The sequence below is a fragment of the Lemur catta genome, chromosome 19 (assembly GCF_020740605.2).
Source record: "Lemur catta isolate mLemCat1 chromosome 19, mLemCat1.pri, whole genome shotgun sequence".
Classification (NCBI taxonomy): domain Eukaryota; kingdom Metazoa; phylum Chordata; class Mammalia; order Primates; family Lemuridae; genus Lemur; species Lemur catta.
This window is the reverse complement of record NC_059146.1, coordinates 32,734,209-32,759,634: the sequence shown is the minus strand read 5'-3', so window position 1 is coordinate 32,759,634 and position 25,426 is coordinate 32,734,209. Positions and strand designations below refer to the sequence as shown.

The window sequence follows — 25,426 nt, the reverse complement described above, 5'->3', positions numbered from 1 at the left end:
TTATAAAGAATGTTGATTAAAAAACAAAACAGGGCCAGGCACGGTAGCTCATGCTTATAATCCTAGCACTTTGGGAGGCCACAGCGGGAGGATTGCCTGAGGCCAGGAGGAGTTCAAGACCAGCCTGAGCAGGATTGAGACCCCATCTCTACAAAAAGTAGAAAAATTAGCTGGGTGTGATGGCACATGTCTGTACTCTCAGCTAGTCAGGAGGCTGAGGCAGGAGAATTGCTTGAGTCCAAGAGTCTGAGGTTGCAGTGAGCTGTGGTGATGCCATTGCATTCTTGTCTGGGTAGCAGAGTGAGACCCTGTCCCAAAAAAAAAACCAAAAAACAGAAGCCAGGCACAGTGATGTGTAACTGTAGCCCCTTTTTGGCATTTGACAAATAAGGGAAGTGAGGCCTAAGGTCACATAACTAGAAACTAGTAAAGCTGAAATTTGAAATTTTGTAGTCTGTTTCTAGAGCCTGTGTACCTGACCACTTGGTCATCCAAACTAAAGTTGAGGTTTTGATTGGTATTTACTTTTACCAGATGATTTTGTTTCCTTACTTGGAGTGATTTGGAATTTCAAAATTCCTCAACTAATTGGCACCAGTAGATTGCTAACTAATTCTGTATTTTGTGCTGGTAAAGAAATCACATGTGCATACTATCTTGCATATGTGTCCATATCTGGCCATTTACTCCACTGGGTTGAGTCATCTGAGGGTGACTCATGATAATTACTAAATGAATTCAGGCCTGCCACAGTGGCTCTGAGCGCCTGTAGTCCAGAACTTTGGGGGGCTAAGGCAAGAGGATTCTTTGAGGCCAGGAGTTCAAGACCAGCCTGGGCAACATAGCAAGACCCTGTCTCTATGAAAAATAAAATAATAAATAAAAAATTAGCCGGGCCTCGCAGCACATGCCTATAGTCTCAGCTACTCTAGAGTCTGAAGTGGGAGGATCACTTGAACCCAGAAGTTCGAGGCTGCGTAGCTCTGTGATCTTGCCACTGTACTCCAGCCTAGGTGACAGAGTGAGACCCTGTCTCAAAAAAAAAAAAAAGGACATGATTAGGTTGTCAAAAAATTTTCTCATAAGGATGATTGTGTCAATGCATTTCTACAAATTTTAGAACCTTGCATGGCTTTGTCTTGAGGTGTGAGCTCTCTTCTTGTCAATCCGTAGCATACAATGTTACAGCTGATGAAGGAAGCCGGCTGCTGCAATGGAATCACATCCAGGGACGATTTTCCTGTGACTGAAGTACTGAACCAGGTGTGCCCGTCCACATGGCGGGGTGCCTGCAAGACCGCTGTGCAGCTGCTGTTTGGCCAGGCTGGACTGGTGAGTGAACGTGTGTGGTGCATGATAGGGGGGAGATAGATACGTTTCAAGCAGGTGAGGATGTGGTGCAGGCACAGGTGTGAAAATTCTGAATAATTTAAAAAGATCTTCAGTGCTACAGAATTTAGACTAGATAGGAAAAGTGAAAGAAGAACAGCATTTAAAAAATGTTTTTTTTTTCTTTTACAGGTTGATAATATGTATTTGTAGGGAACTTAGTTGCAAAGTGATATTGTAGGCAGTTTTCATTTTAAGGAAACATTTAGGTTAGTAATGATGTGACAGGGCCCCTTGACCTGGCCCGCTGCTCAGGAGCTACACTGGATGTTGTTGCTCAAACATGCGACGCTTCTTTCTGTCTCAGGCCTTTGCACTTGATGCCCCTTTTACCTGAAAATACTCTTTTATCTGATCTTCATGTGGCTCACTCTTATCTTCCTGGTGTCAGTTCCCTTGACCACGCCTGGGATAAGTAGTGACTCCATCTGGTCATTTTGTATCTCAACTCTCTGTTTATCTCCTTCTTAGCAGTAAAATAACAATATCAAGTGAAAAATAATGGTTTGGGGCCAGACATAGTGGGTCACACCTGTAATCCTAGCACTTTGGGAGGCCTAGGCAGGAGGATTGCATGAGCTCAGGAGTTTAAGCTTGCAGTGAGCTATGATGGCACCACTGCACTCGAACTGGCCAGCAGGGCAAGACCCTGTGACCCTGTCTCAAAAATAAATAAATAAAACAAATAATGGTTTGTTTTTTTTACCTTTCAGAGAAAACAAAAAACAAAAACTTTTGCTGGATTTGGGGAGGGTCAGATCAACATCTGAAATCACCATTTAGCTTTTTGTTTGGCACCATTAACCTGTAGAACCTTATGTACTTGATCTCACTGTCTAGTAAAAGACTACTTTTTGAAAAGATACAGCATTTCAGTCAGAGGTTAGAGGAAGCTAATTAGAGAACAAGAAAATTAAAGAAATGTTTTTTAGTCCGATTCCTGCTTTATTCATGAAAAGAACAATTGCGAGGACTTGTCCTTTTGTTTCAAGCAGGTGAGGGGTCAGGTGGCCCAGCTCAGGCTGGTGCTGCCTTATAGAGGCTGGAAAAGGGCCCGTCCACAGTGTTGCGTTACGTTTCCTTTAGGATCTGTTCCTCAATATGGGAACCCCAAGAGAAGTGATAAACCACAGATGCCCTGCTGAAATGGGGAAGAACCCACTGCCTTTGTTTTTTTCTTTCCTAAACCTTGGAACCTATGAAAAGCCTGCCTTTAAGAGATTGATCCATACTCCCTAACACCATTTAGCTGAAACTAGAAGAACCTTGCCAATGAATTCTCCAGAAAGGAGTTTGAAAAATAAGGCAAATGGACACCTAGGCTGTTGTGAGAAAACACTGTAGGTTTAAAAAAAGTTCCATGTTATTCAGAGAACAGAAGCTTCTTCCTAGTCCCTGCCCATTGATTGCAGGGCACCTTTGTGTGTGACTGACAAAGATCATAAGAGGTTATGGTTCTGGGGATAAGAGGAGATAGGAAACACCTGTCTGGTCCAACAATGGCTATTCCTTGGACAGGAAGATTCTTCTGAAGGTCGTTGCAGACCAGCTGTGGGAACTCTGTTTACAGCAGTGGAAATCAGCTTCACCAGAGGCTAAATTTGGAATCATGATAAATAACTCTGCATGGCTTTACCCCTTCTGAAATATTACAGATTTGGTTGTATTTTATGATTTTTTTTTGAAATTCTTTTAGTTATTTGAAAATATATTTATCACTTTGTCAAACTCTTTAGATTACCTAAGATACTATATACCATCTGTGTAGTATTAAAGACTTTTCCTCAAAATAAGAGGAAATCATTAAAAAAAGGGTCGGTTCTTCCTCTGTCTTGAAGTAGTTCAATTTTCATTGATGGTTGAGGATAAAATAATCTTTAAAACAGTTTCATCCACTACTGGCTTATACATTACAAGAGGTTTTTCTGAAGCATTGGTTTGACTTTTAATGACATTTTTACTTCTTTTAAGTGCATAAAGTAAAAAATACTAAAACAAAGGAAACAAAGTAATTCCTAAATAACATATTTATAGTTTTGGAAAAGTACTAGATTGCAAAGTTCAGTAAATCTCACACCTAGAGTTTGGTTTCTCTTGATTGATGTGTTTGTTTTTTTTTTTAAGATGGTGTCTAGCTCTGAAGTATTATTGTATTCGGTCATCTTTATTAATTGCTGTTGTCTTTTGGGGCCCCTGACTGGCCTTGCTTGGCATAACTGCACTGCCAGGGGAATAATTCTTGCCAAAGTCTTCAGCATTAATAGGCTTAGGTATTGGATTTGTGATCCATTTTCCTGTCTGAACCCTGGTTGTTGTTTTTTCTGTTAGGTGGTAGTCGACACAGCACAAATTGAAAATAAAGAAGCCTACGCCCCCCAGATCAGTTTAGAAGGCTCCAGAATCGTGGTTCAAGTCCCGTCCACATGGTAACATGACTCTTAACTTTAACAGAAGCCTAAGCTATGATTGAAGTTTGTAAATCTTTGAAATGATTCCTTTTTGAAAAAACAAACCGCATGCTACACGTGCAGTTTTATAGTAGCAGTGCATGTTAGTGGCATGTGTCATGATTATTGGTCCACGGTGAAGAAGCTGAGATGTCTGAAAAATAGTCTTCTTGCCCATAATGTAACTAAAATGTTATATACTCTTGGATCATAATGAGTGGCATTATCTTTGTTACTAAGTCTACAGCTTTTAAACATAGTGTATCATTTCTCTAAGTCACCCAGTGTTTCTCTAAAGGTGTGTAGAGAACATAGAATTCCTTCTCCTCCTTTGTTCCAACTACAACCTTGATGATCTTGAGCTCATGTCATTACACACCCAGTGTCTTTGCAAATCTGGGACAAACTGAGCCATTTTTAGTTATTTACTTATATTTATAACACTTGTAATAGATAAAGGATTATTTTTCCTTTATATTTTTTAAAAAGCTCCTATAAATCAGTAAGAAAATGGTCAAGGGACATGAACAGGTAAGTCAGAAAAAAAGATATACAATCAACAAATAGATGAAGAGAATGTGGAACTTGACCTAATAATTAAAGAAAGGCAAAGTAAAGAAACTATATGATACCATTTTGCCCAAAATATTGTTAAGTTGTTTTAGAATAATAATGCTAAATATCGTGACAATACTGGCTTGGGTCAGACTACAAAAACACGCAAATAGGTTATTGAATAGAGAATAAATACAGCCTTTCTGGAGGGCAGTTTATTATATCAGAAGCCTAAAATAAGGGATGATGTAACCTCAGCAATTCCATAGTTTCACCTCTAAGGATTTATCCTTGTGATATGCTTACAGATTCAGCTATAAGGATCAGCATCATAGCTTTAGCAGTAAATGGCTGGGCATGGTGGCTCGAGCCTGTAATCCCAGCACTTTGGGAAGCTGAGACAGGAGTATCGCTTGAGACCAGAAGTTTGAAACCAGCTTGTACAACACAGTGAGGCCCCGTCTCTACAAAAAATTCAAAAAGTCAGTGGGGTGTAGTGGCACACACCTGTAGTCCCAGTTATTTGGAAGGCTGAGGCAGGAGGATCACTTGAGCCCAGGAGTTCGAGGCCATTGAGCTGTGATCGGGTCACTGCACTCCAGCCCAGGCAACAGAGTGAAATCCTATCTCTAAAAAAATAAAATAAATGGGAAAAATTAAACATATATTGGTAGACATTTGCTATTAAAATTGTAATCTAGATGAATAATTATAGAGAAAATATTTAAATCATGAGGAAGAGGTAGAGATGGTAAGAAAGAGAGACACTTGGTACCTATGTGGGCTGAAATAGTGGTTGTTGAGTAACAGGCTGTATTTAAACTACTTATTCTTTAAACATGAGAATATGATTCTGCCAAAGGTGTTTAGACCCTGTTGATGTATTAAGTAAGGGTGGCAGTTCACTTTTGTGTCCCCAAGCCTTCCTTCTGTGAGTACTCCCCAACCAAGGTTTTGATTTGATTGTTGGGATGGTATATTGTGTCCTGAAATTAATGGTAATTTATATGTATTATCTTCATTTCTATCAAACAGTTAAACAAAAGCTCACTTTTCTGTAAGATTTTTGTGTTCCTAAATTGTTAAATTGTTTTTCCAATTAAAGTTTTCATTGAAAAATATTAAGCTTACTTAGGATTCTCATTTTGAAGCAAACAGTTTGAACTTTTGGATAGTTGAGTAAATAGAAACAGCTAGTACTAAAACGGTTAACATTTCAGTTTACTTCCAAAACTCTTCCTGTGGTGATTTCCTTAGTAATTCATTGCACCTCTGTGAAAAAGACCTTGTAGACTGTGATTCCTTGCAGAGGCTCCCTCTGCTGGCTGCTTTTGGTAACAGTGTAAAATTTTAGTGTTTTGTTTTGTTTTGTTTTGTTTTGTTTTTGTGTGTGTTTGTGTTTGTGAGACAGGGTCCCACTCTGTCACCAGGACTAGAGTATAGTGGTGAGATCATAGCTCACAGCAACCTCAAAGTCCTGGGCTCAAGTGATCCTCCTGCCTCAGCCTCCTGAGAAGGTGGGACTACAGGCGCACACCACCGTGCCCTGCTATTTTTTTTATTTTTTTGTAAGGACAGGGTCTTCTATTGCCCAGGCTGGTCTTGAACTCCTGCCTGAAAGTGATCCTCCCGCCTCAGCCTCTCAAAGTGCTAGGATTACAGGCATGAGCCACCGTGACTGGCCTGCAAAACTTTAGTTTTTTGTTTCTTTCAGATTACAAAATACTTGGATATGCTGCCAAGCAAGTAAAGAAAAACAAAACAAAACAAAACAAAACAAAAAAATTACAGAATACTGTATGTGCTTGTTGGCAAGAACTCAAACAGAAGTGATTGCTTTACTCCACCTTCAGAAAAATGATATTGTTAGCAAAGCAAGTCAAGAATTTATTATGTGCTTTGCTTTTAGTGTACAGCTGCCAGATATGGTTTTTTCCCAAACAGTAATACCTTACTTACTTTTTTAAACTTCATGTTTTTTGTATTTAAGCTATTCTTCCATTCTTTCCTTCAACAAATATTTGCTGAATACCTGCTATGGGCCAGACACTGTTCTGGGCTCTGGGAAGTTAATCATTAGCGAGACAGACAAGGTCCCTGCCCCTTGTAGAGCTGTCTTTGTAATGCAGGGAGAGGGACAGCTAATGAGTGTTAGAGATGATTTGAAACACTGGCAAGTGTATGACAGAGAACAATTAGGGTTGAGATGGGGAGGTCAGTCAGGAGGAGCTCTCTGATCTGAGAGGAGCTGGCCGTGCAGAGGGAAGGCGGGGAAGCGTTCCAGGCAGAAGGAACAGCGAGTGCCAGGCCTGGGGACTGGGCTGGCTGGCTGGAGGTGTGGCAGGTGATGAGAACGTGGGGAATCAGAGAAGTCAAAACGTGCGGGGCCTTGAGGGAATTGGGTTTTTATCTGAGAAGAGGTAGAGGGTTTAAAGCAAGTCTTGGTGATTTGTCAACAGAATGGGTGTAGTCTCTTCAAGGACATTTTATTGGTCAGCTCTGTAGACTGATGAATAAAATAAAAATGCCAATAAATTGGTTTTTCAGAAAGAGAAATTATCGCCAGAAAGTACACTACTCCTTTCTGCATGACCAGCAAATGCTTGCCTAGTGGGCAAACACGTGACAAGCCATCTTGCAACCAGAGGTCGGCTTGGGAGCACGGAACGACTGTGTCCCATAATCAGGGACTCCAGGCTGAGAGAATTGTGAGCACTGAGCCTGGGCCAGGTTGAGTGGCCAAGATTCTGTCCCAGGTGTCCAGGGTCTGACTGGGCACCGACAGAGCCTGTCTTGCTGCTCACCTTTTCCTGTGCTTCTGAGGTTGGCCAGCTCGCATCTCATCCTCAGACGTATTTCCTCTCAAGCCAAAGTCATGTTGGGTAGTACTGCTGCCTCTTTAGAGTGACTTCACAAGTGTTGATTTCACTATTTAATGCCCAGAGTGCCCAGGAACCGGCACACGTCTTCCTGGTGGGCCTGTGCTGCCCAGACAGTTCTCCCTCTCAGAAAAGGCCTCTTGATGGAGGGTGGAGTTCAGGGTAAGGTCTCAGCTGGCAAAGGTAGTTCAGTAGTGCAGGGGTGGTCTGTAGAGCGGCAGTGCTGGGGGGAGAACAGAGGCCTGGGGTACTCTCCACCATACAGAGGTGTTAGGTGAGAAGAGGAGCAAGAGGCGTTGGCAGAGGAGACCAAAAAGGAGCTGCCAGGGAGGTCGGGGGAAAATTGAGCAGGTGTGGGGCCATCAAATATAAAGAAGACAGTGTTTCCGGGAAGAAAGAAACACTGCAGGTTGTTGCTGAGAGATTGAGTAAGGTGCCCAGAGGTAACTGACGTGTGATTTTGGTAAGATCTAAGTTGGATAAAAGCTGTTTTAGTGACGTTAGGGGATGAAAGCCTGATCAGAGTGGGGTGAGGAGAAGGAGGAGACGGCGTGTCTGGCTAAAGTGGGGAGTGGAGAGGTGGGGCAGTGTCTGCAGGGGGATGTGGGGCTAAGAGAGGGTGATTGTCAGGCTGGTTCGTTTGCCAAAGGGAGTAACAGGAGAGATGGGTGATTACAGATGCTTGGGAAGGCAAGAGGGCACGTAGCACCCAGTGCTCAGGTGCCAGGCTGCGGCAAGAACAGGGCACATCTGGCATTAGGACAGGAGGGCAGCAGGATGTGCAGACACAGATGCAGGTGAACTGGTGGAATTAGCGGTGAGGGGAGATGAAGTAGCTGTCGTTTGCTCACGTGTTTTCTCAATTTAGTGGGAGTTGAGATAGGAAAGAATCGAAGATGTGACAGGGATATCAGACCCTTGAGGAGAGAGGATGAGGGGTGAAATAGTCATCTTGGGAAGGAGTAAAATCAGTTTATGGGAAGGCCATGTTCATGGCTTGCCCGAAATTTTCGGTGAGTCCAGATGGCAGATCATGAGAGTTTTCCCCCTCTATTCACTCCCGGTTTCTCAGGTGTAGATGCGAAGTGCTGTAGAGGAAAGGAGGGGCAGGAGCTTTATGGAAAAAAGTTTGCAAAGGATAGATACCGTGCCAGACCACAGAATCGCAGCAGGGCAGAGACCTGGTGTTGAACAGCGAGAGGGCATTAGGGCCCCTGGAAGGCAGCGTCTTCGCTGAGTCCTTCTCTCCCTACTAGACTCCAGATGGAAATCCAAACTGTTTTCCTGTACTCACACAATACTTCTGACACCAAACGTGGGTTTTCCACACCAAGCAGTTGTCCAGTTTTCTGTGGACACCAGGTATCCTACAATATAATTCTGATACTAACTACCCAGAGTTAGTACAGACCCCACAGGTTAAGGGCCAGTCTTACAAGACTGCTTCCCACTTTAGATGCCAATAACAAGTCTCAGGTTGTTACCTGACTTCTGACCAACCCTCTATAAATCAGAGGGTTCCCATAACCTCCTGCTCAGGTTTGATAGTTGCTGTAAAGGCCCACCGAACTCAGGGTAATATTTACTTACATTTACTGGTTTATTGTAATACAAAGGACATTACAGCAGATGAACAGCCAGATGAAGAGGTGCGTAAGGCAGGGTGTGTGGAAGGGGTGCAGAGCTCCATGCCCTCTCCAGGTGTGCCACACTCCCAGCAGCTTGATGTGTTCACCAGTCTAGAAGCTCTCAGGACCTGTAGTTTAAGGATTGTTATGAAGGCTTCATCATGTAGGCATGATTGATGATTAACTCCATCTAGGGCTCTACCCTCTCCCCTCCCTGGAGGGTGGGGAGGATGAAGCGGGAAATCCCAAGCTTCTAACCATGGCCTGGTGTTTCTAGTGACCAAGCCCCATCCTGAAGCTACCCAGGAGCCCATCAGAAGACATCTCATTAGGGAAAAAAACATTCTTGTCACCCTGGAAATCCCAAAGGTTTTAGGAGCTCTGTGACAGGAACTGGAAACAGAGACCAAATATATTTCTTATGTCACAAGACACTAGGCCCTTCCTCCTCCTTTTGCAGAACAGTGAGTTCCAGTGTTAGCCCTGTTACTCTCTAGATGTTCTTCTAATTATTGAATTTTTACTGAGTGCCAAAAGTACATAAAAGTTGTAGTCTTCTCTATGAGGCCTGCTTGAAACACCTTTGCAGAGAAGTGCAGCCAAAACAAATGCAGCCTGGTTTGTGCCTAGGTGCCTGAAGGAAGATCCTGCTACCATGTCCCTACTGCAGAGAAGCCTTGATCCTGAGAAGACCCTGGGTCTGGTGGACGTGCTCTACACTGCTGTGCTGGACCTGAACCGCTGGAGAGCAGGGAGGTTGGTGTTTGCCCTGGTCCCTTAAATTGGCTGTGTGAGTGGTTTGCACTTAGGTCCACACCCGGGGACAGTGTGACCACACACAATTTCATGTATGCTCACATCACTGATAGTATGTGGGTAAATAAGGCAATATAGAGAATTTTCAGTAACTTTTTATTTTAGAATAATTTCAAATCTGCAGAAAAGTTGCAAGAATATAGTACAAAGAATTGCTGTATACCTTTTATCCAGATTCCCCAATTTGTTAACGTTTTTGCCTTAATTTTGTCATTTGAAAGGAAGTCCATCAAGAGGGCTTTTAACCCAGCTTATATTCTCCTTATGAACTGAGAGCAGAGAAATGTTTAGAAAATTTACTTATATCTTTCATGAAATTTACATACATCTGAAAGTAGTTGCAAGATTATCTCTCTGTGAATTGTTAACTTTAGAATTGGTAGGGACCTGAAATATGAAGGCTGTTCAGAAAGTATCCAGCCATTGTTAATATAATGACTCGTGTTACGTGGCTGGATACTTTCCAATAGGCCTCATGTCTAGCCTTGCCCCCTTTCCCTTTCTTAACCCATGAGCACCCAGAGGCCCAGAACAGTGAAGCAGGTTCTCCAGGGTCACACAGCCATCATCTGCCTCAGCTTCTGCCCCATGCCCTTTGTATCTGTAGGGCTCTCTGTTAGTATAGGAGAAAAGTACTCAGAAAACTGTGGAAGTAGTAGCCATCTGTTCCAACAGCAGTGGTGCACAATATCCCCACATCCTGCCCTGCCACCTCCCTCTGCTTTGTAGACTTGTCCATTGTACCTGTGCTGGACTGCCTAGCGCTCAGTCCCTGTTCCTCTGCACAAAGGTCACCTCTGCCAGTGGCATCTCCCATTGTGGCCACGCGTAGCTCTCCTGCACTGAAGTCAGAGGGTTTCACTCAGACTCCTCAGGATTATAACATTAATTGTAATGTTACAGTTTCCACAGCCCTGTGTTAGATGTTGCAGATTACATATTCTCAAAACACTTGGGTATTCATTTATTTTATCTATAAAATAAGTGAACCTGCTACCAACTAGAGAGGTCTTTCTTGTTTTCAAAGTCTTTCTTAAATAGAAAGATGTCCGTTTTATTCTCCACTTTGTATGTTTGTTCTTTTTTTTAATAAATAATTTCTGTTTAAATAGGGAACAAGCTTTACCCTGCATACAGATCCAGCTTCAAAGGGAGATCTGTGATTTTGGGAATCAGGCTGACCTGCCTTCCGGAAATGGAAACAAATCTTCTGGTGGCCTGCAGAAGACATTCTCCAAACTGACCTCCCGGTTCACCAAGAAAACTTCGTGTGCCAGCTCTAGCAGCAGCACCAATTATTCCATCCAGAGTACCCCTTCCAAAAACATCTTCATAGCTGGGTGTTCAGAAGAGAAGGCCAAAATGCCCAGTAATATTGATGCAAGGTTGCAAAACATTTTGAACATTGGTAATTTCCCTAGGACTACAGACCCTTCACAGTCAGCTCAGAATTCCAGTAATCCAATGGCCAATGGTTTTCTCATGGAGAGACGTGAGACCTTCCTGCATGGGGACGAAGGCAAGGATGAGAAGGGTATGAACTTACCAACAGATCAGGAAATGCAAGAGGTGATAGATTTTCTTTCAGGCTTTAACATGGGCCAGTCACATCAGGGCTCTCCGTTGGTGACAAGGCGTAATTCTGCTGCCACAGCCATGGTGACTGAGCAGAAGGCAGGAGCCATGCAGCCACAGCAGCCATCACTGTCAGTGGCCCCTCCACCACGGCCACCCCAGGCTGGAGCACACACACCTCTGACACCCCAGCCAGGACTGGCACCTCAGCAGCAGTCCCCAAAGCAACAGCCACCCCAGGTCCCATACTGCCAACACCTACTCCAACCCATTGGACCACAGCAGCCCCCACCCCAGCCTCGGGCACCCGGGAAATGGGTGCATGGCTCATCCCAGCAGCCAGCACAGACCGTTGGAGCAGGTCTGTCTCCTCTTGGTCAGTGGCCCGGCATATCTGATCTCAGTTCTGACTTGTACAGCTTGGGTCTGGTGAGCAGCTATATGGACAATGTGATGTCAGAGGTTTTGGGACAGAAGCCGCAGGGACCTAGAAATAATACCTGGCCAAACCGTGACCAAAGCGATGGAGTCTTTGGGATGTTGGGAGAGATCCTGCCTTTTGATCCTGCAGGTATGTGAGGTCTCCCCACCCCTTTAACCATTTCACCGTGAACTCTAATTGCTCAGGACTTCGTAGGGCCTGTTGGCCACAGTTTTCCCTGTGAAGGTTAAATAACTAATCCCTCTTTAAGACCCTTCCGCACTGTGGAAACAAACGTGGGGCAGGTCTAGCAAGAGTGGGAAACAGTGGTGAGAAAGAGCCTGAGAAGGTAGGCGGAACTGTTGTTCTCATGTTACAGAGAGCAGGACTGGGGCTAACAGAAGTTCCTGGAATGGCTCAAAGTTCCATAGTTCAAGTGGGCTCCAGCCTGGGCCCCCCTATTCTTGGGAGCTGTGGGGCACTTTTTCCCTGACGACATAACCTGTTCTCCTGATTCTCTTTTTTTGCTTAAACTGTAGGACCTGTGAAAGGTGGTAGGGTGCCCTCCTGCCTCATGAAATATACCTTCTCCTGGCTTAGACAGTGTGAAAATAACACCAGAGTCATCTTAAGAAATCACAGAAAGAATTTAGAAACAAAACAAAAATAAACTAGGAAGAGGAATTAAGGGAAAAAGCCAAAATTAAGTAAATTAAAAAGAAAAATATAGTAGAAATTAGTAGTCTAAAAGGAGGATCTTTGAAAGACCAGTGAAACAGATAAATCGATTTATTATGAGCATGATTAAGAGAAAGCAGAGAGAAACCAAATTAGGAAATGGAAAGAAGAAATAACTACAAATACAGGAATTAAAAGCACTTTAAGAGAGGACTGCTGGGCATGGTGGCTCATGCCTGTAATCCTAACACATTGGGAGGCCGAGGCAGGAAGATTGCTTGAGCCCAGGAGTTTGAGGTTGCTATGAGCTAGGCTGACGCCACGGAACTCTAGCCCGGGCAAGAGAGTGAGACTGTGTCTCAGAAAAAAAAAGAGCACATCTCTTTGCTTATAATAGAATTGAAAAAACTTCTAGAATTAGTAAGAAAATCTGATAAGGTACGTAGATGCAAACTTTTTTATCTAATTTAGCAGAAGGCATACAGAAGTAGAAAATATATTCCATTTATGGGAGAACACTGTGAAATATCATAAATAAGTATAACAAATATTTTTATAAGCAAATACCACCAGAAGAGGAAATTCCTTGCTAAAACACCCCAGCATTAACTTTATTTTTTTTTTGAGACAGAGTCTCACTCTGTTGCCCGGGCTAGAGTGCTGTGGCGTCAGCCTAGCTCACAGCAACCTAAACTCCTGGGCTCAAGCAATCCTCCTGCCTCAGCCTCCCGAGCAGCTGGGACTACAGGCATGCACCACCATGCCCGGCTAATTTTTTCTATATATTTTTTTAGTTGGCCAGATAATTTCTTTCTATTTTTAGTAGAGACGGGGTCTCGCTCAAGGCCCTGGTAACTCTTATATCTTTAGCCTACAAATCCTTTTTCTTCTGGGTGTTCTTTTCTGACCCTCAAGTCCATGATGTTGCCTTATTTAGAACCCACCCCAAGGGCACAAGGTTTGCACAATCCTTGGTGCAAATTAAGGAGGGGTGCTCCTCTAGACAGGTGAATTAGAGAAGGCGCCCTCTAGTGCCCCCTCTGAACAGGCAAACTGGGGGCGTGGCTTGACTAACTCTGGTATCAAGGCCTTGATTTCATCCCCTGTTCTCTCCCCTAGTATGGGCATCTTTGTGCAGTGCACAAATGGCACAGCCATGGTCCTGTGATAGTGCCCTAAGAACAAGCTGATAATGGGATTGTGCCCTAGTATCTTTCCTAATTTGAAGCTAAAAAGTATGCACTGCTGAGTCCTATTTGATTGGTGATCCATAGATGCTTTCCTGTCATATCTTTTTGTTTGACCCTTTCTCTAAATGCCCTCTGTGCTCTTGTTCTCCCACTTGTAGTGCCCTGCACATCCTTACTCAGTTCTGTCTGGTATGTTTCCAGCCACCTCTTAAAGCATTCTGAAATCTCATCTCATTCTTTGCTGCTCTTATTATCTTCAGACAGAATGAGCAAGTCTCCTGTCCAATATCCAGGAAAATGCTAGATCAAAGCTTGGCTCAAGGCTCACGCCTGTACTCCTAAAACTCTAGGAGGCTGAGGCGGGAGGATTGCTTGAGCCCAGGAGTTTGAGGTTGCAGTGAGCTATGATTATGCCATTGCACTCTAACCAGGGTGACAGAGCGAGACTCTGTCTCAAAACACAAAAAGCATCTTGGCTCAATCAGGAACAGTATATATCGTCTATCTAGCTGGCACTGATGCTTTGATAGCTTTCAGTAGTCAGGTAGCCAAAGTCATCATCTGATTTTCTAAGTTGTTACCTAATAACTCTGGGTACATAGCAATAAGACATTGGATAATTTTAAAGTGACTAATATTTGTCTTCAAAATCTGGTCATGGATAAATCAAATCATTTTTCTCTCTTTCGTTCATGCTCAGCCTGCCTCTGTCCTGGGCATAACCCTTCCTGACAGCCCGGCGTCAGACCTGTGTGCTGAAAGCCCCATCTCACTGTAGCAGGGTGCTGGGCAAAGCCTGCACCCTCCTCTGTGGGCCACAGGCCTGGCCGCTCCTCCCCACTTCCACTGTATGTGTGACCAGCACATTCTCAGAGGGTAGGGAAGGAACCAAGAGGCCAGTTTGGCCCCAAACCCTGTTTGTTCCTTTGTCTCAATGCAGTGGGTTCAGACCCAGAGTTCGCACGCTACGTGGCAGGAGTGAGCCAGGCAATGCAGCAGAAGCGGCAGACCCAACACGGTCGCCGTCCAGGCAACCCCCGGGGCAACTGGCCGCCCATGGACGATGCCCACCGGACCTGGCCTTTCCCGGAGTTCTTTACAGAAGGGTGAGTGCTGGGGTACAGCAGAGAAGCTGAGAGTGGGACTTGAGTGTCCCCCATGGGGCCTGTGAGCAGAGAGGCTCCTTGGCGTTTGTGCATTCTTGTTAGGCAGTTCAGTTTCAAGCCCCCACGAGAGAGAGTGACACGTGATTCTATATGCAGGGCATCAGAGTTCTGTGACTGACTGTAAGATGCCAGGTGGCGTGACGTGTCCCTGTGAGCACACTATTGGTATAAATTCATAATTTTCAAGACAGATTCTTCAGCGCTAGACAAGGATATTATTTGATTAAAGGTATTTGTGAAGGAATTGCATGTTTGACACAGTCTATACTGAAATGAGTGTGGCTGTGAAACCCATGTGGTTTATGGGATGCTATCGGAGTAGCCTACAGAAAGCCAAGGTTCATGGTTCAGATTCCATGAATCTGAAAGAATTGTGGTTTTTTATCATAAACAAAACTGGGGATTTTTTCACATCTTATATTGCTGCCTGGTTAATACAGCTGGATAACTAAAGACCATCTCAATTTTTTGTTTTCTCTAAAGTAAATTTTATGTACAAACTACAGGCTTCTTAGAGGAATAAAGGGAAGTGATGAATATGTATTGATTTTGAAATAAGGGCAAGGAAGAAAACCTTAAGTTTTTAGAAGGGAGAGACAGCACTATTTGGTTATGAGATGAGTACAAGGTAAGGACTGCTCTTTTAGGGCTGGGGTGGAGGGTCGGGGCTGGCCTCGGGTCTGTCCAGCCGGCGTCCAGGCTGGCTGCAGGAGGTCCTGGACCAGCTTCTTTCTTTGGCTTTCAGGGATGGCCTGCACGGCGGCTGGTCAGGTGCTCAGGGAGACTCCGCCAGCTCGAGTGATGAGACATCTTCGGCCAATGGAGACAGCTTGTTCTCCATGTTTTCAGGGCCTGATCTCGTCGCTGCTGTCAAGCAGAGAAGGTAAGAAGAGATTTCTAAACCAAGGAGAGGAGAGAGGAGTGTGAATGTGACCTATAGGTTACTCCTCTGGGAAAGTCCGGAACCCAGTCGTTCCCAGTCTGCCTGGTGCCCTAGAGGTAGAGGGACTCTTCCTGCACTAGCTAGCTGAAGGACTCTAAAGAGCACTTTCAAGAAGTGTTTCCACAAGGAAGAGCTGGCCTCATCTTCTCAGGCCACTGTGGGGCCACCACACAGGCTTGCAGCCCAGGTGACTCAACATTGGGTTGACTTTTTGCTGGCAGAACAGTCACATGGTAGCCCAGTATGTTGGGGAGGAAGGATTCAGGAGATAGGGTCTGCCGGTGCTGGTCTGTGCCTTGCAGGAGGCAGCCCTTTCTTTGGGAGGAGCAGAGGGCCAGGACAAGCAAGTTCTAATTTGGACTCACCAATAGGCTCTGGAACCGCAGACGGAGGGTCTGGCCCTCTCTGACCCTCAGTTTTTTTGTCATAGGTGGTACTGGATAAAATGACCTCTGAATGGTATTTCAAAGTTGAAAAAAGGAGTACTATAGCATATTCAGATCTAAGAAGGTTTCAATAGTAGTCACAAAAATTAAAATGGGCTCTGAACTAAGAGAAGAGTTTGATTAGAAGTAGACAGACTGCTGTGGATGTGAGGAAGCCAAGTCCAGAGGTGGCAGAGTAAGGGACACAGGCAGGAATGGAGAGCGTGCCAGGCTCCCCAGGCACCAGGAGTCCTGCTATGGAGTGGGAAGGGAAGCCCAGTACACAGCTGCGTGTGACAAGGTCAGTCTTCACCAGATGAGCAGTGGGGAGCAGGTGCATACAGAGGGAAGGGTACCTAAGTTGGGGTACACAGAGTAGTAAAGGAGGTGATGACCCTGATTGGTCACTAGCCAAGTTAGGCTGCTTTCTGTAGGCCAGGCCCTGGCCTAGGCACTTTACATACATTTTTTCCACTTAATTATTACAACCTATATTTACTAGCTAGATCTGCCATAACAAATTACCATGGACTGGGTGGCTTGAACAGCAGGTATTTATTGTCTCACAGTTATGGAAGCTGAAAGTCTGAGATCAAGATGTTGGCAGGGTTGGTTTCTTATGAGGTCTGTCCTCCTTGGCTTGTCATGGCCGCTTCGCCCTGTGTCTGAACATGGCCTTCCCTCAGCGTCTCTGCATCCTGGTGTTCTCATAAATCATACTGGATCAGGGCCTCGCCTAAGGACCTCATTTTAACTTAATTACCTCTTTAAAGACCCAGTCTTTAAATACAGTCACATTCTGGGTTCAGGGGGGTTAGGACTTCAACATATGAATTTTGGGGGTATACTGTTCAACCCATAACAACCACCTTGTAAGTCCTACTTTATCCCCAATTAATAGGAGAGGAAACTGAGGCTCAGAGAAGTTAAATTTATTCATTGTTTCATTCAGTGGCACCTGTCATGGACCAGGTGCTGGTGGTACAGGTGCAAACAAAACAAAATCCCCTTCTTCTTGGAATTCGTATTCTAGGGAGAGAAGACAGATAAAAAAAAAAATAGGTTGGGTTGGGCACTATAACAGAAAATACAGCAGGATGTGAGGTGGAAAATGCAGGGAACAGGTGGCTTTTCTATTTTCAGAAGGGTAGCCAGGGAGGCCCCCGGTGAACAGAGAGCTGAGCAAAGTGAGGGCGCGACTGGCAGGGAAGTGGTGGTGGGGAAGGTGCGAGAGGATGACACGCACATTTTCAGCCTGAGCTGCTGGGTGGAGGGATGCTGGGAACCGAGATGGGGGGACTGCAGGGGGAGCCAGTTTGAGCCGGGGTAGAGTTTAAGACTTCTGTTTCAGACATGTGGTTGATTGGACATCTGAGAAGTCACCTCTAGCACCACTTCTGCAGAGACTGCCATCTGCATGCAGGAATACTGGCTCTGATCCTGCTACACCCTGCCCTTTTTATTCAATATTGTAACAAACTTTTTCATGTTTCTTTCCTTCCCTTTCTTTCCCTCCCTTTCTTTCCTTCCCTTCTTTTTCTTTCTTTCTTTTGACAGAGTCTTACTCTGTCATTTGGGCTAGAGTACTGTGGCATCAGTCTAGCTCACAGGAACCTCAAACTCCTGGGCTCAAGCGATCCTCTTTCCTCAGCCTCCCCAGTAGCTGGGACTACAGACACATGCCACCACACATGGCTAATTTTTCCTATTTTTAGATGCCCGGCTAATTTTTTCTGTTTTTAGTAGAGATGGGATCTTGCTTTTGTTCAGGCTGGTCTCGAACTCCTGACCTCAAGCGATCCTCCTGCCTCAGCCTCCCACAGTGCTAGGATTACAGGTGTGAGCCACTGCACCTGGCATGGGCTTTAGTTTTTAAGTCACATATTTTCTAGTACATGGTGAACAGTCAGTATCTGTTGACTAAATTAACGGAAGGCTAAAGGTGGTGGACTTAGAGCAACTTCAAGCCTCTCTTCATGCCTACCACCCTCCCCTGCCAGATCTGCCTGTGCTGGCTTTTTGGGAGTGCATCATTCAATGCCAACTTATCCCCTTATCCCTCTGGACCCAAGGCCTCCTCACTTAGAACCAGAGCCCAGAGACACCAGAGCCAAGCAGCTGGGGTGTCCCCTGCAGGTAGGCTGGGCTGGAAGCTGGGTGATCACTGCTCTGAGCTCTTGGTTCTTGCAGGAAACACAGCAGCGGAGAGCAGGAGACCAGTACACTGCCCTCGCCGCCTCTCCTTACTACGATAGAGGACGTGAACCAGGTATTGTAGGCTGGCTTGTGGGTACAGACCGTGGGCCACTTTCCACAGCTTCAGTTTTAAGGGGGCCTCGAAGTAATGAGGGGTCCTCTTTGTGGTGAATAACTTTTTCTCTCATGATTTTTTCTAAATGATTAGCCAGTTCACCTGACTCAGAACCACATGTAGAGGAAGCGCTAGGGCTGTGCTGTCCAATATGATAGCCATTTGCCATGTATGGCTAAATAAATTTAAATTAAATATAAATAAAACTTTAGTTCCTCAGTTGCAGAAGCTGCATATAGCGAGTGGCTACTGTATGGGACAGTGCAGGCATAGCACATTGCTGTCGTTGGAAGAAGTCCTATTGGACAGGGCTGTGGGGAGGGGGTGTGCTCTCACCTTGTCGTCTAGGTGGGACTAAGGGCCAGAGGTCTGGGGAAGTGGGAAAAAATAAATTACCAGAAATGCCACTAAGGATTCTTTTCTGTTTCTCAGGATAACAAAACCAAAACATGGCCACCCAAAGCACCCTGGCAACACCCTTCCCCGCTGCCCAGCACGCTGCCCAGCCCAAGCGCACAACTTTATGCAGTCGCCAGCCCCGGCAGCCAGTGGAACGACACCATGCAAATGCTGCAGTCTCCAGTGTGGGCCGCAACCAGTGACTGCAGTGCCGCCTCCTTCACCTACGTGCAGCCCCCCCCACAGCCCCCACCCCCACCAGCACACAAGGCAGTACCCAAGGGCTTCAAGGCTTTCCCTGGGAAGGCCGAGCGCAGGCCGGCTTACCTGCCCCAGTACTGATCCAGGGCCGGCCTGCTTGCATGCCCGGAGCTGCTGGGGTGAGTGTCCCTGCCCTAGGGCCAACTAACTGACACCAGCCCCCCAGAGGACCAGTGTACCCCTGTCCCAGGGAGAGTTCCTTGGGGACAAGGGTGGTTGGCAGCTCCAAGCCTTCGAAGCCTGGCTTTTCAAATTTTGGAGGCATCAGAGCCCTGGAGAGCCCAGCTGTAGGCAGAGGTTTCTAACCCTCAGGATGCTGGGGAATCTGCATGCCTAGTAAGCACCTCAGGGGGCTCTGCTGCAGGCAGCCACCGGCCACACTTGGAGCAGCACAGCTCGTGGGTTTTTAGTCCTGCTCTGTGTTGGGAAGGCCTCAGGCCTGAAGGCTTAGAGCAAAACTGACCATTTTTCTAAAACCCTCTCCTCCTCCTCCCTTCACACCTTGAGTGATGACCACACCAATCACTGTATTTTATAGCTATTTTTTCATGTAGGTTTTTAGTTAAAACATCTCCTGCCTAACATGCATCGAGTATTTTAAGGTAACAGATATACTGGCTGGAGGTTTGTTCAACACTATCTTTATTTAAGCTTATATAAAACGGGCAGAGTTTAGAATATTTGTGAGCAGAAGCAGTCACCTGGGTTTCTGTGGGTGGCAGCTCCTTGCCACCCAGCGCACCCGGGGAGTGCAGTGTCTACCAGATTCACCACAGCAGGGTGGTAAAACTGATGTCGGAGGCGTATTGCCGAAGGCTTGTGGAGATGAGCCGGCCAGCTGCTGTCTGTGTGCAGGATGAAGCTGCACCTGCTGCCCGCGGGGCCTTCCCCATGTGGCCAGAGGCCCCGACGCGGTCCTCAGAGCAGGGGGTGTGGTCAGGGGCTGCACAGAGACACCTGCACTTGAAACTGCAGGAACATTGTGAGCTGGCTCAGAAGGCAAACCAATTAAGATGTAGATAGAAATTAATTTAAAGTCTTTTCTTAAAAAAAAAAAAAAAATCCACCTCATTTTCAGTTAACATGTGCCATTAAATAGATGACATCCTGTGGATTTAGGAGTATTTTCCGGCCAGAATGGATCCAGAAGAATTGAATGGTGCTTAAATTGAGAATTAATAATAAATCTATCTCTATAGAATAGACATATCCCACTGTATATTAATTGAGGTTACAGAAAGTTCTTTATATAAAACTTATTTAAATTTTTCATATTTCATCTTTGAAAAAGTCTAATTGAGAAAAATCCATAATATTTTCTGGTATGAAAGTTTGACAGTATTAATATTTTTTTTTATATTTTCTTAAATCATTAAACCATTTTAATATATGTTAACTACTAATAAATGGTTTATTCTTTCTAGCTCCATATAAGCTTTTCCAGCAAAGATTGTAATAACACATTTATGTTCTCATTTTTCTACAGATATAAGTAAATTTATATTTAAAAATACCAAAAAGAATATATATATGTATGTACACACACACACACACACACACATACACACACACTAATTATAGAGGACCCTGAGGGTGTCTGAGCCCAGCCACCTGAAGTTTTAGTACTGTGTTGTCGGGCTGTTTCCAGGCCTTGGGTGTTGTCTTTTGTGCTGTGTGGGGATGCCATTGCTGCCTGTATTTATGATCTTTCACCGTGGGTTCCGAGCATTCACCTCACCATGTTTACAGAGAACTATTTTGTATATAGACTTTTTCAGGCACGTGCTTTGCACCAACCCCGTGTGGCTCTTGTCTGTGTTAGCTGTCACAGTGTGCACACTAATCTCTGTTAAAGTTGTTTGTGGCTGTTTTACCTGTAAGATAGTTTTCTATTTCCTTCAGTAATGTGTCCACAGTACCCTGTATTTCGAGTTCTATTATACTGAAGTACTCTTGTTTTAATAGTGCCTCCCCAGAGACCTCACCTTGGACAGAGGTCAGTCCTTGATGCCCCAGCGCAGTTGACATCGCTAATTGTCACTTTCCAGTTTGTTCTTCTCTATCAAGGAAGACATTTTTTTAATTGCATCTCCATGGGCGGTGAGACTGTGTGAAGCTGTTTATGTGGTCTCTATGTAGGTGCTGTGTTCCCAGCACCACCTTGCTCTGAACACTGGTAATTCCAGGTGCTGCGCTCGGCAGAGGGGTCTCGCCAAAGCGCATGTGTGTGCGTGTGTGAATGTGTGTGTCCTTTGCATGGCCGGGCGTGGCTGCCTTGCTCGGGCATCAGCAGGACATGGTGTGAATAGTTACAATGCTTCCAAACTGGAACTCTACATTTTGTATCTTTTAAAGCTCCTATAAGTAAAGTAACTATTGGCTTTATTAAAAATATACATTTAATAATACTTTGTATCTTTGTTTAAAGTGAATAGCAGACACCATGTCAGAAGCCCTGCCTGACTCATTACTTTGAAAAGCTGCACATGGGTTGATTTGTAGGTCAGCTTGTTCCCTGATTCTGAGACTTAGCAAGGGGGAAGGTCACTTGGGATATTAAGGTGAGCTGGAATGGATGGGCAGGAAGCAGAACCACCAGCCACAACTCCTGTCTTGGCTTCCCTAAGGACATAGATGGTTTAAGCCTCTGCACAAGTGGAGCCAATACAGTGGTAAAGGAGACTGTCTCCTGGAAGGATGCAAGCTGTCTCTTTGGGTTGGGGTCTGCCAACACCCACATCCTACCAAACGTGGGTGCTGTGACCTGCCCAGCCAGCCTGTCCAAGAAGCAGACCCAGGAATGAGAACTTGTTTCACCCTCTCCCCACACCAGGGACCCATCTGTGGCAGAGAGACCCTGCCTCACAGGCATAAGAAGGACCTGTCTCACTGGGTGGTGCCATCCTGCTAGGCAGAAGGAGGACCATATCGTGAGAACCAGAAATGGAGGGTGTGTTACAGAGGAATTTCAACTCATTCTCATTGACAGAAAGAAAGCACTTCATTGAAACTTTTTTTCATGAACTTAGGAAAATGCAGTAATGTGAGCATTAATATATAGCCTGTGAGTATAAGTACCACTTCCAGCTTATTTCTGCTGAGATTCCTTGAGGTTGAGCATGGGGACCAAGTTCCAGAACCTTCCAAATGCACCTCAGGACAAGGTTGCTTAGTAACATGTTGCATGAGTGTGCTAAGGAATACACTGGAAGTTGATATTAAAATGCTAGCAGGAAAAAAAGTACGTATCTCATTCAAGTGTGTTCCTATTTCACATAAGCACCCAGTGCTAGTCACTGGCTTTGATTCACAGCAGTGAAGCAGCAGACAGAAGTGGAGCCCTGTCTCCCTGGCTGTGAGACCGGATGGGTGGGGATGGAAGCAGAACAGATGTTAGACCTGAGCTCCTAGAGGGTCCCTGGAGGCCTAGGCCCCATCTGAGAAATGGAAGAGGATGCACAGGCAGTTGGGAGGCTTGAGACCCTCCTTTCCCACCTGGTGGCTCCTTGAGAGTGGGGCTGCCAGCATGGGGGTAGGGGGTGTAGCTGAAATGCTGCATGCCAACCATGCAGCTGTGAGCTGGTGGCCTTCTGTGCATTGTGTGGCCACTGCTGTGACCCTCCTCCTGATTTGGAGACAAAGGAAATAAGCCTTTCCCAGTAGTCAGCTCCTCAACTGCTAAATAGCCACATATGTGGACAGCATGACTGGCTCCCTCCCAGCGATATGTACCTGCAAGTCTGAGGAACCTCCAGGGCGGGCTCCTGGAAGGAACACATGCACCGAGCCTTAAAATTGCACAGGGGTAGGCTGGCTGGGCCCAGGCCTCTGCGTATCTGTGAGGGGACTGGATGTGGGTTGTGTTGGGATGTTGAGTTGGGTATGTAGGCCTAGGTGCGGGAGAAGGATTGTTTCAGGTGTGTCACCTTATTTCAACATTTACTAATGTCACCTAGAGGCCAGGCCCTTGCTAAGAGCCAGGACTGCAAAGAAGATGCAGTCTCTGCCCTTGAAACTCAGTCTTTTAAAGGAGACAACCCCTTTGGTAAGAATACCACCATCTATCCACCCAGTTGCTCAGGCTGCTATCCTGTAAGATGCTCTTAGTTCTTCTTTCTGAACTTCACTCTCCTCATTCAAGTCCTATATTTCCATGCACAAATTCCACTGTAGTCTTACATCTCCACGTCCATCAACCTCACCTGGCTCCTGCCTTTCCCGCTACAGCCTCAGGGTTTCCCGTACACAGACACCCCCCCCACCCCCCGCTTCCATGTGGCCTTCCCTGTGCCCTGCAACCCAAGGCTGTTCTAGGGCCAGAGCTCATGCTCCAACTTGGCTTTGTTTCACACGTAGCACTCCCCTGGAATCTTGTGTGTTTACATTTGTCCCTCACTAGAACCAAGGTCCCCTGAGAGCAAGGAGCGAGTCTTGATTGTGGTCACATGTCCCAAGGTGCAGGGCAGCGCTTGGGACCACCACAAAGCAAATTGAGACAAATAAAAGGAGGTGCTTTGGGGCCAGAATTTGCAAATTCTAATGCAGAGCAAAAATAGAACTAAAGGCTGGGCATGGTGGCTCACATCTGTAACCCCAACATTTTGGGAGGCCAAATAGGGAGGACCAGGATGCCTAAGGCCAGGAGTTGGAGTTGGCCTTCGCAATTTAGCGAGATAGACCTGCCTCTACAAAAGAAAATTGGCCAGGTGTAGTCGCATGAGCCGTAGTCCTAGCTACTGGCAGACCCAGCAACTCCGGAGGCTGAGGCAGCAGGATCCCCTGAGCCCAGGAGTTAAGAGGCTACGGTGATCTCTGATTGTGCCATTGCCCTCTAGCCTAGGTGACAAAGCGACACCCTCTTAAAAAACAAAACATAACTAGACAAAAAAGGCTCTCACATTGGACTAAAAGAAAATACATAATCACCAGAGTTTGTACCGGGATTAACAGTAGGCGCTATGGACAGGACTATGTAGACCTTTAATAAAAACATGGCTTCCTATTCTCATGGAAGCCACGCCTATGTACGGTGGGAGACAATTTTTAAAAGACCTAGCCATGGGTTCACAGGGAAAATCTGGGGAAGAAGCTCCGACGGACAAGCTCCTAGCCTCCTGGGATGCGGGAAGTGGCCCCCCCCTGCACCCCGCCCCTGGCGTGCGCGTGCGCAGTCCGCCCCCATGCAGAGCATGCGCACATGCGCGCACCACCTCCATCCGAGACGTGCGGACACAGGCGTTTGCATGTTTCCCTCCCCGCAACCCAGCTCCAGATCCTGCACGGGGACATGCGCACGCGCGAGCCACCGCCCACCCTGGACGTGCCGGCCCACACGCAGATGCTTGCGCACCCTTCCCCCAGGAGTGTCTGCGCTCGATCCTGCCTTTCCCGCGGGTGCGGACGTGTGCACGAGCCCTCCGGAGGGCGCCCGAGCTCGGAGCTGCACCGAGCCCCGGACGCGCCGTCTTCTCACCTTCGCCGGGTCGCCCTGACTCAGCGTGCCCGCTGGGCGCGCCTCCCTGGAACAGTTCTAGAAAGTCTGTCGGCGTGGCCAGGCGTGGTGGCTCACGACTGTAATCCTAGCACTCTGGGAGGCCGAGGCGGGAGGATCGCTTGAGCTCAGGAGTTCGAGACCAGCCTGAGCAAGAGCGAGACCCCGTCCTAAAAATAGAAAAATTAGCGGGGCATGGTGGGTGGGCGCCTGTAGTCCCAGCTACTTGGGAGGCTGAGGCAGGAGGATGGCTTGAGCCCAGGAGTTTGAGGTTGCTTTGAGCTATGATGATGCCATTGCACTCTAGCCCAGGCAACAGAGAGAGACTCTGTCTCAAAGGGAAAAAAAAGCACATCTCTTTGCTTATAATAGAATTGAAAAAGCTTCACCTCTTGCCTCTTCTCCAATACTCAGAGCTATTCCTGTGGGTTTTACGTGGCTGGGAGAGAACTTTGCAGAAGGCAGTGTGGCAGTGGGCAGGTGAACACCCATAAGATCTTTGGAAAGACTTGGAGTTGTAAGTGACAACTCAACCAAACATAAACACCAGGAGGAAGCACTGATTTCCATTCCAGCTGCAGGCAGCGGTAGCTTGGCCCCAGGAATTTGGACACTGTGAGGTTCACTCTTGTTATCTCTGTAGGAGTCATTCTCTCCATTGTCTTCCCTGAGACCACAGGGACTGAACCTCATCGGGTTTGCTCATTCGCTTAATGCCACAAAAAGCAGAGACTTTCTCCTGCTGGCTGCAGGGTCCAAGGAAAGGACCCTGTTTGGCTGGCTTAGGTCATGTGCTCATCACCAATGCAGTCAGGCCGTGGAAGAAACACGGGGCAGGAGGTAATGGTTGAG

General features: G+C 46.2%; 1 protein-coding gene across 7 annotated transcripts in view; it reads left to right on the top strand.

Annotated features, from left to right (window-relative positions):
- The window catches only part of GARRE1 (granule associated Rac and RHOG effector 1), a 66,340-nt gene extending 44,849 nt beyond the window's left edge, over nt 1-21,491 (top strand). For all 7 annotated transcript variants that reach the window (XM_045532412.1, XM_045532411.1, XM_045532413.1 and 4 more), the window contains 8 exons: nt 1,174-1,332; nt 3,718-3,815; nt 9,529-9,654; nt 10,827-11,860; nt 14,519-14,684; nt 15,490-15,627; nt 18,303-18,381; nt 18,856-21,491. In XM_045532412.1, the coding sequence (XP_045388368.1) occupies nt 1,174-1,332; nt 3,718-3,815; nt 9,529-9,654; nt 10,827-11,860; nt 14,519-14,684; nt 15,490-15,627; nt 18,303-18,381; nt 18,856-19,164 (2,109 nt within the window). In that variant the 3' untranslated portion in view covers nt 19,165-21,491. The remainder of the gene's footprint in view (nt 1-1,173; nt 1,333-3,717; nt 3,816-9,528; nt 9,655-10,826; nt 11,861-14,518; nt 14,685-15,489; nt 15,628-18,302; nt 18,382-18,855) is intronic.
- Nucleotides 21,492-25,426: the final 3,935 nt, after the last annotated feature.